This window comes from Vanessa tameamea, chromosome 18 (genome assembly GCF_037043105.1).
Source record: "Vanessa tameamea isolate UH-Manoa-2023 chromosome 18, ilVanTame1 primary haplotype, whole genome shotgun sequence".
Classification (NCBI taxonomy): Eukaryota; Metazoa; Arthropoda; class Insecta; order Lepidoptera; family Nymphalidae; genus Vanessa; species Vanessa tameamea.
In genome coordinates this window covers 8,389,380-8,409,379 of record NC_087326.1, presented here as the reverse complement: position 1 = coordinate 8,409,379, position 20,000 = coordinate 8,389,380, and the positions used below count along the sequence as shown (strand labels likewise).

Genomic DNA, 20,000 nt, shown 5'->3' with positions numbered 1-20,000 from the left:
TGATGTAGTCTATCGAGATACAGTAAGAAAAATTTGATCTTTTTACTATAAATGCCAGAGTTCAGATAGTCACTGACCAGAATTTCTTACATACATAAGCAAGTAGTGTAATGTAGATATGAAGTTGTCATGTGAGATTCTTGAATTTCCGTCGTCTCTTATCCATACACTAAGCTCGACTTTACCTTTGAGTTGGGTACTTCGACAGAATCGCTTTGATTACCATATGGGGCGAAGTCTTTAAAATATATTAATAACCTTTCCTTTCTAAAAGTCCTGTAACCTATCTAAAATTCCTCTGCTATTTCAGTTGTCCATTTTCACTTTCCATCTTATGATGCTCCTTATGTTTTTGGCCCGTCTTCAATAAATAAAAATAGTTGATTTGGCTATCAACTTCTATAAATTACTTCATCCACTTACACTTACAAAACTAGAGTTAGTTCCCCCTAATTTAGTAACGCTCGCACCTTAAGTGTAAGTAATTTGTCCGTTGTATTTAACTGTTGTTTGTAGCAGGCCTATCATCAGTAGACAATGCTCAGATTAATAAGTATCAAAATAAAAGTGTCTTAAAAGTAGTCGTTATATATTGTTTCGTAATATTTATTATTATATACTGCTTATTAAAGTTATTATATGACATATATGTACCTAAAATATAAAAAAATACTGTGACCGAAATTATAATTAACAGAACCTAAAAACAAATACAATTTTTTTAGGTATGGCAAAACAATCTTAAATATTATATTTTTATTAACTGACGATCATGAATATAATCAAATCCACTTTCGAATCGCGTCAGTAGTTTTTAAGAAAATTACACACATACGGGTCGAACGGAGAATATAATTTTTTGAAGTCAGTTAAAAAAAAAATTTTGCGTATTAAATGTTTTAATTTATTTGTTATAAGACTAAATTCTCTTGATATTCATTGATTTCTAAATAACAGTGGACTGCAATAGTAGTGTGCAAATTAATAAACAATTTTTAGAAAATGTTGATCCACTATTAAATATTAGTGTATAATTTTACCATAATTTAAAATCATGAAATAAATCAATTAATAATTAACTTTTTTTTTTTATCATTCTACAGGTACAATATACAAGGTTAAGAATAATAAATCGAATCTGTTTTGGATTTTTTATAACTGTATTGCTATCATTAGAGTAGCATACATATAAGATTAACGAAGCAAGATGAGGTACTTATGTCATTTTATTAATTATAACATACAATTGTACAGATATATTTTTCTTACTACTTTATTGATAAATGAGAAAATAGTATTTCTTAATTATAATTCATCTTTCACAACATCTTTAACAACGCCATCTACTGCCATTTTTCCATATTTTTCTATAAATTCATCCCAGAATTTGATTTTATCATCGTATAGCTTCGACACAATTTTTAATTCGTCGGAAATGACCAAACATTCCCTATTTTCCTTCGTAGCTGGCTTCCAAGTGAATTCACTTCCTGGAGGAGTTGGATTGCTGAAAATATTTATAAAACTGTTATGTTATCGTAAAAAATGTACATAATTTTATAAATTTTATGAATTATGTAGGATTTACTAAATCTAAATTATATAGGTATATTATAAACAAAATTTATTATTATAAGTATCTCACCCAGTCTTAGCAAAATCAGTGACCATTTTGACCATGTTTTGTAATACTTTTATTTCTTCTGAATCTTCGTTTTCCAATAATTTCTTATACTGTTTTCTCCATTTATTGCACACAAATAAATAACATAGTTCGTCCCCTAGCGATGCTCCCCACGTTCCATCGAAGTTTATAGTATCTTCCAAAATCATTTTTTTTCTGAAGTTCAATTCTCCGCTGTAGTCAAACATGTAGTAATAAATAGGCGTACTAGATGTGTTTGTATATGTTCGAACAGTATAATCGATATGATAGAAATTCAAGATGTCTCCTATATAGCTTAAATATTGTCCTGGTCTACTAACTTTTATATATCCTTCATCGAAATAAAAATTTTTGATTTCTTCTATAGCCTTATTATACACCTCATCGTGAATCTGAAAATGATAGTCAACCCTCTTCGGAAACAAAATAAGAAAATCTCTGTCAGCGAATGTTAGGTATTGAGGGCTATGCAGGTACCGCGAATTTAGTTCCATTGATTGTCTGGAGTTAAATCCAATCATTACAGGTACAGGCAATTCTACGGGATTTTTTTCTGGTATTTTAGTAATTATAGCATCATCATGCTCGATTTCAGCCACTGGGCCAAATGGTAATATACCTCTTTGAATAGCTCTAGCTTCATCGGCATGAATAACGTAAAATTCAGAATCTGTAATTTTCATAGCTGGTACTTCTGATAGACGTTCAATAAAAGATGCGCTTGTCGTCGCTTTATCCTCGAGCGTTTCAGTCAGAGATATGGCACGTTTCTTAGGATTTTCATCAAAATATAGCGGATTAAATGACGAATCGCTTTGCATTATTGCTGCACTGAATAAACCTTTAGCTTTTGGTGAGTGTAGTAATATATCTACTATTGCTGCACCACCACTATTGCCCATAAGAGTTACTTTTAGAGGATCTCCAGCAAAATAACTAATATTATCTTTTATCCACCTTAAAGCCAATATCACATCCCTTATACCGTTGTTACCTGGAATAAGTTCATCTTCAAATGACACAAATCCTAACGCGCCCAATCTGTGATTTATGGTAACAAGAATAACGTCTTCGTTCATTAAAAAATCAGGCCCATATTCTTTTGTTGCATTATAAGATACTTTGAAATTTTCATTATATAGGAAAACAATTATAGGTAGTTTTGAATTCTTGTTATCCGGTAGGTTTGGAGTATGAATATTTAAATGTAAGCAGTCCTCAACTCCACAAAATCCATATGTTTTAATTTGTCTAATGGGTAAATTATGCTGAGCGCAATGTTTTTTTTCTTTTTTCGCTTCTAAAACATCACTCCAACCTGGATGAGGGACAGGTGCCTTAAACAAAAAATAAATATAATAGAATTTTTATCAGACACATATTAGTTCTAAAATTAAATGAATTAAATAAATAAATCTAGTGTTTTTGACAACCAAAACTACGTATCCGTTCCAAGATCTACAATTAAACAAATTAAAAAAGGCGTGAATATCAAAAGTGTAAAATAAAAAAAATAACGTAATTATTTTAAATAATACAGTATTCATTTAGTTCATGAACATTTCAAATATTTCATAAAAACCATTGCTAATAAAAATCGAAAAACGTTCCTAATGTGATGTTATGATGAGGTCATAACTAATAAATTAAAAATGCTTTCAAATCATTCATTACAAGGTACTTTACCTTAAATCGGAGTTCACCAATTGGCGCTTGAGCATAAGGTATACTCAAAAAAGAATAATATTTCTTATTAGGAATTATTGAGTTCACTTCTTTTCCTTCTACTTTACCAGATTTTGTATCAACTATCACATTTCCAATAACATAATTTGCAAAATAAATTACTAATATTATAAGTAAACTAGTTTTAGAGGTAGCCATTTTAATAACATGTCACAAACAGTTCGTTTACAGTGCTCACATATTGGTTTCGAACTGACGTGTCCTAAAGATAATAGTATACAATCTAAGTGGGCTTTGTTTTTATCATTTATTTAGATAATTGAACTTGGCGTTAGTGATACCGTTCGATGTAATTCTTCTATTAATCCGACGTTAAACCTTTTACTAATCGTAAGACGTTTATCAATGTTGCTACTGGCGTATGTGTTATAAAACATAGGATTCTTTATTTATAAAAAAATACATTTATAACGTTGATTTCAGGATGATAAATACTCGTTAGAGTAGAGTTGGTTAAACTAATAAACAAAAATTTAGATTTACTATCGTTAAAAAACAATTGTACGTAAACGTAATTTTACTTATGGATTAAATTTAAGTATAAGACAAGTTATTGGTAACCGGAATATATAAAATTTAGAAAAATATCATACACATACAAATAACCTAATGATTTTAATAAACTAAAACAACCTTTTGTAAAATAATGTCCAAAATGTATATTAATATGACTTTGCGCAATTCTAAAAAAATCGTAGCCAATGTTTGTAGATTAATAAGTTCTTTAAAAAAATATTAATGATCTATATTATTGAACCTTGTCTAAATGAGTAATTTCGTTCTTTGGTATCCTCAAATGCATATAATAATATGCATTCGAGGAACTTATTACAGAATATATAATTAATTATTATTAGTTATATGAGACTTTAGTACGATAGTATTTTTTAACCCAAGGTGACCCAGTAGAACACGTTAATCTTAACCGATATCCATTTGGCGGCGAAGGAAATTATATGTCGAGTTAACCCTCATGTGTGTGAGATGAAAATTTAAATAATCGCTAAGCCTTCTCCTCAAAAAGAGGACCTTAGACTAGCAGTGGTTGAGTACACGGCTTCTTACTTATTTAGATTAGCAATATACAAAAATATTTATTCTTATAAAAATAAAAGCTAAATGTCTTTTCGGTGCATTGAAACAAAATTCGGTGATATTCTTTATATTTAAAGGAATTTTAATTTCGATATTCCTTCTCGTAGTTTTATTTAATATAATATATAACATATATTAAATTTAAAATGTAATAATATATAATAAAAAATAAATAAAAATAAGGTTAGTAAACATTACTTTATTAAAAATAAAAAGCATTATATTTATAATTCATCCTTTTTATTTCCTTTTTCTGATATCACACCTTTATGAGCTCTCTTTTCCCATTTGTTTAAAAAATCATCCCAGAACGTAAACTTTCTTTCCCATAAATCCTTTTTCACTTCAAACTTATTTCCAATGAGTAAGTATTCCTTTGTTTTTAAATTATAAGGAGACCACTCAATCTCGTTCAACGGATTATTGTTCTTGGGAGTCGGGTTCCTGGAAAAAGTTTCAAAAATACTTTATAAAATAAAGAAAACCTTTCCTACTGATTAGTTAAATTATGTACGGAATGATTGAATATACCACCTAGCCTTTATGAAAAAAGCGGTGTGTTGTTCATAACGATTGTCGGTTTAAGGTCGGCAATTTTTTTTTCTATTTAAATGGGTTACAGGGACACTTTTAAACTATTTAACGAAAATAAATTTAACATTTGACTATATTTGTGGAGCAGTTATCTATTAAGAATGAAAGTTATAAAGCCCAGATAATATACTGCTGGGCAAAGTGAGCTACGTATAGAAAAGGTTTGAATGATTAATACACAAAGATTGCATGCAATATGTCGATTACATTGCCAATTGACGGATACACTGCCAGAACTACATATTTCTTTATATTCAATATTGAGACGAAATCAGTTTCTCTTCACCGAACATGAAATTAATTATTGTAAACATAAGAAGTTACAAATAATTTCAGTTTCTAACAAAGATAATTTAAGTCGTATAAATGTATAATTTAATTTCCCGAACGTCACATTAATTAAAAAGTTCTTGCCGCGATACATTATTAAGTTACATAAATTACTAAGATTTATAATGATTAAACAAAAGGTTGACGATTTCAACATTACAATTGACGGATTTTGTATCCGATATACGTGAAAAACTATTGTTATAAAATATCTACTCTAGAAATCGAATTGTCAAAAGATCTTATTGAAAAACATACCCGTATTTTACAAAGTTTGCCCATAACTTTATCATTTTCTTTTGCATTATCAATTCTTGTGATTCCAATCGTTTATGTTTTGCATATTTATCTTTCAAACTTGGACATCTGAATAAATAACACAGTTCATCTCCAGTCGCCGCACCCCAAGTACCTTCTTCAACTACTGACAACGCCAATAGATCATTCTTATTCTCATTCAAATCACTGTAAAAGTCAAAGTGATAGTAATAAACTGGGCTCAACGATATATTAGCGTACATTTTTGCCGTCATATCCATAGAATACGAATGTAGATCCCCGACATAAGTCACATATTCTGAAGTACTTTTTATGGTCACCTTGCCTTCTTTAAAATAAAACTTCTTTATATCGTCTATGGCGTCGTAGTACATTTCGGAAAGAGGATCGAATCTAAACTTCATTCGCAAAGGCATTAAAAACGGAAAATCTTTTTCAACGAATTTGAGGGAATGCGGTTGGGCGAGATATTTATAAGAAGCCGTCAATCCTTCTCGAGAGTTGTATCCGACCATAATAGGTATGTTTATATTTTCGTAAGAATTTTCAGGATATTCTGTTATAAGTCCATCTGCATCCTTTTCAACGATTGGACCGAATGATAGAATACTTCTCTGGGTTTCTTTAAAATAATCGGGCGGTGAAGCTCTTAGTTCCACGTTAAATAACTTTGAAGCAGGAATTTCATTTAATTCTTTTAAAATGTGACTGCTGCTTGAGCTGGTTATTTCTAATAAATTGGCAAGTTCGAAAAATCTTTCGCGAGCGTTTCCTTGCAAATATGCAGGGTTTAGTGACGTGCCACTTTGAAGTATCGCTGAGCGAAAGTATTTTTTCGCTTTAGAACGAATAAGGAAATCAACCGCTACAGCTCCTCCTTGAGCGCCCAATAAAGTAACTTTTTCCGGATCACCTCCAAAGTTATTGATATTATTTGATATCCAATCTAATGCTGCCACAATATCTTTTAATCCCGCGTTACCTGGTAGTGAATTGTCTTCAAACGATAGGAATCCAAATATGGCCAGTCGATGACTTATTGTCACAACGACTAAATCCTCTTCTATAAAAAAATCTGGAGCGTAGTCTTTAGTTTTATTGTATGAGTTTTTAAGTCGTTCACTGTACAAAAATACAACAACTGGTCGTTTATTTTCATCTACGGCTGGAGTAAATATGTCGAGGTATAGGCAGTCTTCAAGACCATATTGACCTAAAGCTTGACCTTTGCGAAAGTTAGTGTTAAACTGTACACAGGCTGGTTTTACTTTTGTAGCTTGTAAAACGTCGGTCCATGGCTCCATTGGTTGTGGTGCCTGAAAAAATATGTTTACGTACTTTAAAAATTATGTTCATTCATATTTTAATTATATAAACCCTAAGCTGTTATTTGTTAGAATATTTGAAATGTGCCAATTTTATAAGAAATTTAATTTTGTTGTTTAACTTAGAAAAAAATTGTATATAGTTCAAATTGACTTTGTTCAATTTTGAAAGCTAGTTTTAAACGCGTTTAAATTGTTTTGTATAATTAGAGTAATATTTATTTATTTTTAGTCGATTGAGTTTATAGTTTTTCTACAAGAATTAAAACATTATTCATTTCATTATGCCTCAAGGTATAAGGTTTTAAGGGATTTTGGATGTTTATTTACTAGATAGGTTGATGGGCTCCAAACTTTTTTTCTTTTGAATGTAAGGTGAATTGAAATTTCAATATACATTAATATAATCCTGGGGTTGAAATACTGTTCCGCAGTGAAGATTTGTAGTCTAAAGCCATGTGTGGTTGGGTTCATTTAGAATTTTAGAGCATGGTCACAAACCGCAGACTTTAAGATATTGTTTTTTTCTCCTTAGTATGTTATTTAAGTATTGAAGTATTTGCACTATAGTTCTTCTCATAGTTTAACATCAATATAAAATTAAGTACAGTGATATTATAACCAAAACGTCGGATTTTACTATAATGTATGCGTATTTAATGTTAATGTACTTATTTAAATTTGTTCTAAATCATTTCACTAAACTTGTGTAATAAATAACAGTATTTCAAAAACTGAAGAAATTGTCTTGTTTTTATATTTAGAAATCAATATTATAAAATACAAAGTTAATACTATAAGTATAAATATTTTCATTGGGAAGCAAGAAGTTGTGTTATTTATTAGCAACCAATGGGTTCATTTTACAAATGAATGTAAGTACTTTTATTTTTATAAATCATGACAAAAGACTAGTGGAACAATTCAGCATATCTCCGTTGAATTCTTTAGGCAAAATAGGAACCATTCCTTCTGTCTCCAGCGGACGCAATAAGACGGGTTAAATAAGTTAAAAATATAATGTTGACGATAATCTTTTATACGTACCTTAAATCTAAGATCTTTGACAGGTGGAGCGGCAAAAGGTATCCCCATAAATCCATGGTATTTTTTCTCTTCAAATATCGATTTGAAATCTCTTCCAGCAACACGTCCATGTGTAGTTTCTACTTCAATGTCAGCTAACACCAACACTGAAACCGATATTAAGATAAAAATACCTATTATTTTATCCATTTTTAAATTCCGTACATCAAGGTAACTTGAATAAAATTTTAATACTGAGCTGTACGTATCGATAGAATCGGCGATAAATATTATCTGTTTTACTAAGAAGTTATAAAGATATTATAAATAAATATTTCTGAGTATAAATGCTTCCGATTACTATTTTAAATAATATTTGTCCGTATAAATTTAGACTATCATTTTTTTATTTAATAGGTATGCGGACGGGTAAATGGACTACCTGATGATAAGTGGCCACTACCACCCATGGATATTGGCACTGTATGAAATAATATAAATTCCTTACATCACACCAATGCGCCACCAACCTTGGGAACTAAGATTCTATGTCCCTTGTGTCTGCTGTTACACTGGCTCACTCACCCTTCAAACTGGAATACAACAATACTAATTAATTATTACTGTTTTGGCGGTAGAATATCTGATGAGTCGGTGGTACCTAACCGTCTGGTCTGGGCTTATACTAAGCCCCACAACCAAGTGTTCACATATAGTTAAATTTTCCATTTTTCGGATGCAAACCAGCTTATTCCTACCAGCTTATAAAATGTTGCATTTGCGTTTATTGTGCAGGTATTTTGGCCGTATATTACGCAAATATATAATATACATATACAATATTACTCAATGCTAATATTGACAATTTATACTACATAATATATTTCTAGTACAAAATGCAATTTGTCTTTACTGCAATAAAAATATATTAAATTATTGTTTATTTATAAGTTTTTAAGCTCATTTTAACCATTAATTATTATTAACCCTATGCAATGAAGTAAAAAAATAAAATAGCATTTATTTTTTAAGTCATATCATGTTTTTGTTATGATAAAGTTAACTACGGAATTAAATTTTCAGAACAGTTCAAGAAGGTTAGTTCGGGTAACAAAAGGAGGGTTGATAATCGTATTCGATAAATACAGAATTGTGGCAGTTCAATTATCACAGGCAAAACACTAGTTTTAATTATCTATTAAAGTATATATGTACATATATACAATTGTGTACTTAGCTTTCAGACTCTCAACAATGGGTGTTCGACAGCAAGAAGCATCTCGAGTACAGTCTGCGTTATCTTGTAAGTTACAGGACGAGCACAGTACCAGTATCTTTAACTTTTCTGCTCTGGGAGCAGAAATATTATGAAGTCTAGAGGTAATTCAATTATTTTTGTGTATTAAAGTTCTCCCTAAATATCTAGGGCAGATGACCCTGCTATAGCTAGAAAGCGAAACTTGGAGTAAAACGCAATTACAGGGAGAAAGTTAGACATCATCCTCCAAGGCGTCCATTTCAAAAAATATTTAAATTCCAATTAATAATAACAAATGTTAATTTCAGGTACCAGGTCGCAGACGTAGGTCTACGACCCTCGACAAAGTAGTGCCATTGTTGCAATTTATGAAACTTTAATTACGTAAATAGTCCTATATTATTATAGCCTCTTTGCCTCTAATTTTATCTTTTGGAAGATTTTACATTTAGTTGACAATGATGACTTACTAAAAAAATATATATAGCAATATCTGGTTTCTCAGTATATTTGCATTTTTTTTGTAATTTAAACTAGAGATATGTCCAAGTCTGACTTTATTGACCACGACTTAATCCAGTCAGGGCAATACCCTTAAACTTAGCAGTCTGTTGTTAACAATATACTTCTTCGATCGGAATAGGCTATAAATATAGTTTTATGTTGGAGCGGGTCCAAAATAAATTCACCAAGTACCTAGGATAGGAACTCATACTCGTATAATTCGCTAATCTATCCAACTTAGTTTTGGGTATTATGCACACTATTAATATCCAGAAAATTGCACAGAAAATATCGATTTCACACCATTACACATTACATTGGCATTGGAGTTATCTGTAATAATAATTAAGATAATGTAATACATTTGATTAAATAAATAACTAAACAGAATTACCTAAATATATATCTAAAATAATCGATTTAAATGAGAGAGAGACTACATGTTGAGATTTGTTATAATTTGGACTATATCAAAAACTTTAATTTATTGTATTGAAATCTATTTTAAATAAACGTAAACATTTGTTATTTAAAAAAATCTACGAAAGCATTACAAATTGAATACTTACCTAATGAGAAATACAATAGTTATTTCTAAAACATTTTCATGGTTTAAAATATTGTTTCCATAATATGGCCTGGCATGTTGGTATGGAAAATCACACTATTCATTGTTTCATTTTAAGTAATGTTTGTTGCATATATTTTCTATGTTCTTGTTTTAATCATATATAACTATTCGTTAGTTTCATATAAAACTAGTGAATTAATATTGATTGGTAAAAAACTGTATACGTTATTTGAAAATAATTCATATACAGCTTTTTATGATATTCCATATGCCCGACCACCTATCAATGAACTGAGATTTAAGGTATGTATAACTCGTTAAATAAATTTTAAGATTGGCAACATCTTGAGTTTCTTGTTTAATTATTATTATCTATGTAATTTCAGCCTCCGAAATACATTCCGTTTTTTGAAAATGGTATATATGACTACAGCAGACCCTGCTGCAAAACGTGTGCTGTAACAATAGTTAATAATGAAGATTGTTTGTATCTGTCTATATATTCGCCAAATATCGCTAATAAAACGAAACAATATCCAGTTTTAGTATGGGCTCATGAATACTCCAATCTTCATGGGCCTGATTTTTTTATAGACGAAAATTTAATAGTAGTAACTGTGTCGTTTAGGCTATCTATTTTTGGATTCCTTAATACAGAAGATGATTACGCTGAAGGAAATATGGGAGCTAAAGATATATTAATGGCACTTAAATGGTTGCGTGAAAACATTATGATTTTTAATGGTGATCCGAACAGAGTTACGATTATTGGTTCTGGTTTAGCATCCACTCCGGTTGCATCAATGCTAGTCTCAATAGCTGCAAATGATCTGTTCAAAAGAGCTATAATTTTAGACGGCAGTGCACTATCTCCGGCTGATTATAGACACAATAATTTAGAGGTTGCTCATAAATTGTATCGGAGACTAAATAGAAATTTCGATATATTTAATATAAAGAAACTTTATAAAATTATAGATGATACATCTTCAGCGGAATTGGTATTGGCGAGTAGTAATCTATACGATAGTACGGAGGTACGGGATAGGCAAAGATTGATTAATTCTTTTGGTTGTTCATTAGAAATGTCGTCTAAAATGCCATTTATGACTAAGTCTCCTGTGGATGTATATAATGGAAAAAATATAAATAATAATATTCAAGTAATATTTGGGTATACTACGTTGACAAATTTATATAAATTAAAAGGTGTAGCAAAAAACAGAGAAATTCTAGCATATCTTAATTACAATTTTCAATATTTACTTCCCTTTGAAGGTGAGTGTAACGAATATGATTCAAGACGATATCGAGAGATAAAAAAAGAAATATTGGATTTTTATTTTTTAAACGGTACTATTGGAAAACGAAGTTTAAAGCGATACGCAAAGTATGTTTCTGATCAAGTTATATACCCATTGCTTCGACAAGCTACATTGCATAACCGATCGTCTCATAGCGATGTTTACTTGTATAGATTTGCTTTCAAAGGATCTTTAAATACTGGTTGGCAATCATCGGTGCCGAATTTGGAATGGACAGGAGCAACGTTAGGAGATGAAACGTGTTATCTATTCAAATGTAAATCAGAAACAGATGTCTATAAAAGCCTTAAATGCAATGAAAGGCACTTCATTAAGAAAATTGTAAGGCTATTAGCAAACTTTGTAAAACACGGGTAAGAAAATATAATTTCTTCATTGATGAAATAATTTATTAAGTAAATGATATTAAGTTTTCTTAATTCGGTCGTTTTATGTAATTTTCTTTTTTATCACTTTAAACAGTTATAAAATTAAATATGTCGTGTTGTGGTATTTTGCAATAATCCTCTAATTCTAAAGGACTAAGATAAATAAAATCTTAATATTATTAGAGCTGTCTTTATAAACACAATGTCATAAGGGAAATAATTATGAATTGGGTCTCACATAATGTTTACTCTATAAATGTTTAATTATTGGGTCTTAAAGAATGTTCCGTAGCTGTATAGTTTTAAAAAAAAAAAGATTGACATCTCTCACTTGCTTCTGGAACGTTCTCGAATGTATTAACATACGGATTAAAAATCTTTTCTCATCTTTTTGGTGTTTGTATTTCCGACATTAATCTATCAGGTTATGGGCCCAGGATGCCGAAATTAACACGGCTATATTAATATTTCACGTGAAATACGAAATTAGAAGAAAAAATTAATTATAACTTCTACGTATTCATGCGGAAAAAATGGCTGGAAATAATTCACCAATGCAAAGCATCGAGAAACTCAAAGGTATTGAAAATTATTCGACATGGAAGTTTTGTATGAAGATGATACTAATCCATGAAGACCTCTGGGACACTATCGATGGTGAGCAAAAAGAAAAAACACGTAGCGATGTAGATATGAAAAAATCGCAGAAGGCACTAGCGAGAATATGTTTGTCGGTTCAAACGAGTGCATTTCCCCACGTCAGGAACGCAAAAGATGCACGTGAGGCGTGGAACAACCTGAGCAAAGCCTATGAGGATAAAGGGCTGTGCCGAAGACTAGGTCTGTTGAGAACGTTGTTCAGTACTAAACTGTCAGAGTATAATAGCATGGAAAGCTACCTTGGTCGACTGCAGGAACTATCTCAACAATTGCATGATATCAATTCATCTCTGGATGATGAATTCTTGGCTGTCATCATGTTCAGCGGGTTACCAAGTAATTATGATCCACTCATTATGGCACTTGAAAATTCAAATTTAAAGTTGTCGAGTGACATGGTCAAAGTTAAATTATTACAAGAATTTGACCGCAGGAATAATACTGAAGGTACCATGGCATTTGCAACAACTAGAAAAGCACCAAAATGCTACAAATGCAAGAAAACAGGACATTTTATAAAGGACTGCCCGAGGAATTTTAATAAGAAGCCAGCAAAAGACAAGAAGTCTGATAAGGATAGACCATCAAAAGCTCTGTTAACGGCACTCTCAGTTAGCATCCAGCGTGGTGTTTGGTATGTGGACAGCGGTGCATCACACCATATGTGCAATAATCGAGAACTTTTTTGTGATTTTAATGAAGAAAATACATCACAAGTAAGTGTTGCCAACGGTGATAATTTACCAACAGCTGGACAAGGTAATATTCGTGTCAAATTGCAAGACTGTGCGAGAACCATTAGAGACGTTTACTTTGTACCTAATCTATCAGGAAACTTACTTTCTGTTAGTTGTTTAGTAAATAAAGGTTATACAGTAACATTTAGTAACCAGAAATGTATTGTATCTGATGAGGATGAAGTTTTGGCAACTGCCACTCTTAGGAATGGTATATATCAACTTGATACCATTGATCAGCCTTTGTGTGGGGGGGCAGGTAATAACAATTTTGCTTCTTACAGTACAGTTAACAAAGAAGTACAGTCTAGTGAAATGACTGTAATGATTTCTTCATCTAGCTCAAAAGGTACAGTAGAAGAGAAGTCACAGGAAATATGGCATCGTCGACTTGGCCACTTGAACTCCAGAAGTATGGCACTGATGAATAAAGGTATGGTCACAGGTATTAAATATAATTCAAATGTTTTTAATCCTTGTGTGGCATGCATCGAAGGAAAGCAAACCCGTGCTCCCTTTCCTAAAAAGTCATACACACGAGCCACACAGTTATTAGGAATAGTACACACAGATTTATGTGGACCAATGCCAACGCAGTTTATTGGTGGTGCAAAATATTTTCTGATATTTATAGACGATTTCAGTAGGAAAACATTTGTTTATTTTTTGCATAATAAAGATGAAGTTTTTGAACACTTTAAGAATTTTAAAGTTTCTGTGGAGAATCAAACTAACCACAAAATTAAAATTCTTCGCAGTGACAATGGTGGTGAATTTGTCAATTCTAAACTACAGGCTTATCTGAAAGAATGGGGTATCAAACATCACACAACGGTTCCATATTCTCCTCAACAAAACGGTGTGGCAGAAAGAGCGAACAGGACCATTGTTGAGAAAGTCAGATGTATGCTAAGGGATGCCGGCCTGGATAACAAATTCTGGGCGGAAGCTGTAAATACCGCCGTGTATCTCAAAAACCGGACACCAACTAAGGCTCTAATTGGACAAGTACCTGAAGAAAAATGGAAGAATAAAAAGGTAGATGTTAGTCATTTACGTATTTTTGGCTGTACTGCCTATTCTGTGAAACCGATTAGAAACAAACTGGATTCGAAATCCAAGCAGCATATTTTTGTTGGGTATTGTGAGGATACTAAAGGTTATCGACTATTAGACCCTGATAGATCATATAAGTGTGTCAAAGCTAGAGATGTCATTTTCTTGGAAAATAAATTTCAGAATAATAGATTACATGATGATAATTTTGACTCTGAGTTAATTGAGTTTCCTCAAAATGATAATTCGAAGAAACCTGTGAGTGTTTTGCATGACCCAGAATCAATCCTGGATGGTGACAGTTACTCACAGCAAGACGAACGGCCTGAGCCGAGCCAGTCTGAACCATCCACCGTAAGACCACAGTTTTCTGATGACCAACCAAAAACACGGTCGACCACAATTACAGTGAATGATTCAGATAGTGAGATTGACACAACTATAGAATCAAATAGTTCTGCGGATCCTACGTACGTTCCAGGAAGCTCAACACTGGATGAGATGACATCAAGTTCATCAGAATATGAAGATCTCGATGAGGCTGAAATGTCTGTTTTGTTAGTTAAAAAATTGTGCAATGATGATGATGAACCAGAAACAGTTCAAGAAGCGTTGTCAGGAAACGAAGCAACTGAATGGACTAAAGCTATGTCAGATGAGTATAAATCGTTTAACTACAACAAATGTTGGACTTTAGTTGAGAAACCGAAGAACCAGAAACCAATTAAGTGCAAATGGGTTTTTAAAAAGAAGAGAGACCTGAATGGTAAACTTTTGAAATACAAAGCACGGCTGGTAGCAAAAGGTTATTCACAGAAGTACGGAATCGACTATGAACAAACTTTTTCACCAGTGGTAAGACACTCAACTATTAGAACTCTACTCGCTATTGCTGCTGAATTCAACATGGACATTGATCATCTTGACGTTAAAACTGCATTTTTAAATGGAGATCTAAACGAAAATGTATTTATGGAACAACCAGATGGCTTCATTGAAAAAGGTAAGGAAGATTATGTGTATAAATTAAATAAGGCTATTTATGGCTTAAAACAAGCTTCCAAAATGTGGTACGAGAAGATAAATGAAGTATTGTTAGAGAAAATGCACTTCAAAAGGGTATCTTCAGAACCATGTGTATTTTACATGAAAACTAAAAGTGAATTGTTAATAATTGCACTTTATGTTGATGATATTTTATTGTTTTCTAGCAATTCAAATTTAAAGGATAAAGTGAAACGTGAACTTATGAACACATTTGGAATGAAGGATCTTGGACCTGCACACCATATCCTTGGGATGAGAGTAATTAAAAGTGAGAATAAAATTACACTTGATCAAGTCGGATACATAAAAAGGATATTGGAGAAGTTCAAAATGACAGATTGCAAACCAGCTGCAATTCCACTACAAAAAGGAATCAAATTACCAAAGTGTGATCATAAAAGTGAAAATTCTCATTACAGAAATTTGCTTGGCTGTCTCATGTACATAGCAGTGTGCACCCGACCAGATATCGCTCATGCGGTGAGTATGCTCAGTCAATTCAATGAGTGTCACACTGAAACTCACTGGAAAGCTTTGAAACGCGTTCTTCGCTATCTTAAAGGTACGCTGAACTATAGGTTAGTTTTTCAGAAGAGTGGTTTGGATGTAACTGCTCATGTAGATGCTGATTGGGGTGGGAATGAACTTGATCGTAGATCTTTCACTGGTTTTATTTTTAAGCTAGGTAATTCATTGATTTCTTGGGAAAGTCGAAAGCAAAAGACTGTTGCTCTCTCCAGCCCAGAGGCTGAATACATGGCAATCTCTGATAGTTGTAAAGAGGCACTTTTTATAAGAGGTTTTATTCAAGAATTGTTGAATATTGAATGTAAAGTTACTTTATATAATGATAACCAATCTGCACAAAAATTAACTGCTAATTGTATGTATCATAGTAGAACTAAACACATTGATGTAAGGCATCATTTCATTAGAGAAAAAATTAAGAAAAATATTGTTAATGTTAAGTATTTGCCAACAGATCTAATGATTGCTGATTTGTTGACAAAACCTCTGACAAAAGAGAAACATGATCAATTTGTGAAAGGTTTATGTTTACATTATTATGTTTAAGCTTTGTTTGTATATTTTTTTTGTTTGGTTGTGTTGAAATATAATTGCATTAACTTAGTGATATTGTATTTAAGTTTTATAGACATAAATAAGTAAATATATGTTGATTGTAATTCTGATAGGTAACTACTTATAGTTAGTTATTATGACATCGGTTTAAGGGGTAGTATTAGAGCTGTCTTTATAAACACAATGTCATAAGGGAAATAATTATGAATTGGGTCTCACATAATGTTTACTCTATAAATGTTTAATTATTGGGTCTTAAAGAATGTTCCGTAGCTGTATAGTTTTAAAAAAAAAAAGATTGACATCTCTCACTTGCTTCTGGAACGTTCTCGAATGTATTAACATACGGATTAAAAATCTTTTCTCATCTTTTTGGTGTTTGTATTTCCGACATTAATCTATCAAATATTATCTTTAATTATTATCTCATTAAAAATTTTTTTTAACCTTTTTTAGAAACCCCACTCCAAATCCTAGAGACAATATTTTGGATACTTTACAATGGACGCCGTTGGGAAGAAATGAAAATTTGCAAGCGATGAATTTTGGTCAACATTTGAGGATGGTTGACGTGCCTGAGGAGAAGAGAAAACATTTTTGGGACCGATTAATGAAAGAGTATTTCCATGATTAATGACGATTTTTTTATATATATTCAGGACTATTTCCTCGGCCGAGACTCAGTACTCAGCGTATCAACAAGTGACGCTGTCATGTCAGGCCAGTATGTCGGTCTACGATTGATAAACACTTAAAAAATATATTTCTGAATGATATTTTATCTAAAACAATCCTTATTTGTCTTAAACTTGACCTTATTCCATTCATTTGGTAATTTAGAACGGGTGTATTTTTCTTTTTCGTTCTATTCGTCGTATTTGTAGTCATATACTCAGTTGCTCTCTTTTTGGGGTCGTTAAAATTATTTATTTTTTCGGTCTTCTTCTGGCTTTATATCTTGAATAATATTAAATTAGCAAGTCTGTATATATACTGTTTTTACAATCGAACTACTAACACTATTTTCATAATATTAAATAACAACAGTGAAAGCTTGAAGAATTGATTAAATTAGTTCATTATTGAGCACTTCGGCTCCTCATATGGTAACACGTTACTTAAATGCGGGTTACATGGGCTTAAATTGTGTTTTCCGTTCGATTTTACATTGAGCAGGGTTCAGCCAGACTAATTCAATTGTTTTTGCTACGGCATCGTTAATATCCGAACGTCACATGAAACCGTTATAGTAACGTCGACATTTATGAGTTTTAGTGACAGGCTTATGTACGAAAATTTAAATTTAATAAATGAACGTCTATACTTTTTTAATTTACATTTTTTTTATTCTACAGGTAGGCGGAGGTCCTAGAGGCTCTAATGGTAAGTGTTCACCACTGCCCATAGATATTTGCGCGCTAAGAATAACTATTTCCTAGATTGCGAATGTACCACTAACCTTGGGAAATAAAATGTTACGTCCCATGTTCCTGTTCTTACACTCGTTTTCTCATCCTTCCAACCTGAACACAACAATACTAAGTACTGCTGCTTGTGGGTAGAGTGATGTGATCAGTAGGTGGTAACTACCCAATCGGGGTTCCCAAGTTACTTTTATTATTGTGTTGAGATTTTTTTTATTTTTTTATAATCGGTATTATAATTGGTAGGCAGACTGTCAAATGGATCACCTGATAGTAAGTGATAACCACCGCCTAAAGACATTTTCAATTTAAGGAATATTAACCTTTCTTTACATCTCCAATTCGCCGCCATGGGAACTAAGATGGTAGGTCCCTTGTACCTACAGGCATACTTTTACGCTATACTGGCTCACTCGATCTTTAAACAGAAACACAAAAATACTACGTACTACTACTGCCGCCACTAAGTAAATTATAGCAATAAGATCTTTGAGTGAAAATCGTATAGCAGTTGTATCAGAAATAAGTCGTAGGTAATTTAATTTATAAAGGACACGCCTAAACCTTACTAAGAACTGAACTTACCTTACTACAATTAGATTTTACACTTTAAGACTAATTTATTATATTAGAATGTCAAAAAATAAATATCATGTTATCATATTTTGAGTCGAAAATACAAAGTATGAAAGCGAACAGATTTATTAATATTTGTCAAGTCACACGTGTACTTTGACACGTAACCACATTGAGATGCGGAACCGCAAACTGCCAACAAATAGGTATTTGTGGCGCTGCAAATGATTGCATCCGTTTGTCATGGTGTCATCGAAAAACGGGTTATAATGTAACTTCCATGAATATAAAAACCATATTACGGATATGTTTATATGTAAAATACTTTTTGAAAGTATTTATTGTGGGTGGAATGATTGAGGCATTTGGCGTTTTTTTTAAATAATGTTAGGTTATCGTATATCACATTCATATCATGTTTGATGCTTACCAATAAAAAAAAACAAAATGACTTATACACTACATGCAGCCTGAGCGACTACAGAAACTTAAAATTTGCACATTTCGAGAACTTTATTTAACGTAACACACGAAAAAGATATTTTCGGAAATCCTTTCTCCAAATGGCGTAAATTGGGGATGAAAGTGTTTTCATCTTCATATGAATCATCTTTTGTATCTGGTTATATAAATATTTTTGTTAAGATTTCTATTAACTCAGTTATGTTAACATACTCTATACGGTTGAATAGAATTTGAAATTTTGTATGAAAGTTCATCATTTTCGTCGAAAACATGTTGTCGCGTGGTTTTTTTAGTTTTTTTTTGTTCTTGATTGTTAACTTCTTACTTATACGAAACCGAGACGTAAAAAATAAACTTCTTTACAATACAAAGCATTTTTTTCCTATTATATATTGGCTCATTGAACCTCTAAATCTACTCATCAATTATTCTACGCATTACCATCAATAATTTCTGTTTAAATTAGTAAGCTAGTATAATTACAGCCATTACAGTCATTAGTGGCTGAAATTGCACTAAACAATATAATAAAGATTTTACATTCACCTGTTAATATACAACAAAGAAAATCAATCAAGTCTGATAAAATTCCACGCAGTAGCTTATTTAAATGAATAATTATCGTGAACATAGTAAATATAACTCGGAAATCTCTTGTACTGCTTCGACACAAACCATCAAATATACGATTAATTATCCAGTTAACGACATCAATCAGCTAATGGATGTTTTATACCGCGGTCGGTGGTGAACGGTAGGCGACACAGATTTGCTACTAATACGTATTTGAAGAAAATTGTAAATGTCGAGATGATACTCTAAATATATTAATTTCTTTACTGTTTGGTGTCATAAAGCATATTTC

General features: G+C 31.7%; 3 protein-coding genes across 3 annotated transcripts; 1 reads left to right on the top strand and 2 right to left on the bottom strand.

Annotated features, from left to right (window-relative positions):
* Window positions 1-1,268: 1,268 nt before the first annotated feature.
* LOC113398647 (esterase E4-like) lies at window positions 1,269-3,623 on the bottom strand. The gene is made up of 3 exons (XM_026637503.2): window positions 3,353-3,623; window positions 1,646-3,003; window positions 1,269-1,507 (listed from the first exon to the last, which is right to left on the bottom strand). Exons 1-3 carry the CDS (start codon window positions 3,548-3,550, stop codon window positions 1,306-1,308), a joined length of 1,758 nt encoding a protein of 585 aa, XP_026493288.2. The 5' UTR covers window positions 3,551-3,623; the 3' UTR covers window positions 1,269-1,305.
* Window positions 3,624-4,703: 1,080 nt separating this feature from the next.
* On the bottom strand, window positions 4,704-8,321 carry LOC113398854 (juvenile hormone esterase-like). The gene is made up of 3 exons (XM_026637780.2): window positions 8,083-8,321; window positions 5,690-7,026; window positions 4,704-4,951 (listed from the first exon to the last, which is right to left on the bottom strand). The coding sequence occupies exons 1-3, from the start codon at window positions 8,269-8,271 to the stop codon at window positions 4,732-4,734; spliced, it is 1,746 nt and encodes a 581-aa protein (XP_026493565.2). The 5' UTR covers window positions 8,272-8,321; the 3' UTR covers window positions 4,704-4,731.
* A 2,666-nt stretch (window positions 8,322-10,987) lies between these two features.
* On the top strand, window positions 10,988-17,397 carry LOC135193793 (venom carboxylesterase-6-like). Its single transcript, XM_064217778.1, has 2 exons — window positions 10,988-12,072; window positions 17,127-17,397. The coding sequence occupies exons 1-2, from the start codon at window positions 11,075-11,077 to the stop codon at window positions 17,302-17,304; spliced, it is 1,176 nt and encodes a 391-aa protein (XP_064073848.1). The 5' UTR covers window positions 10,988-11,074; the 3' UTR covers window positions 17,305-17,397.
* The last annotated feature ends 2,603 nt before the right edge of the window (window positions 17,398-20,000 follow it).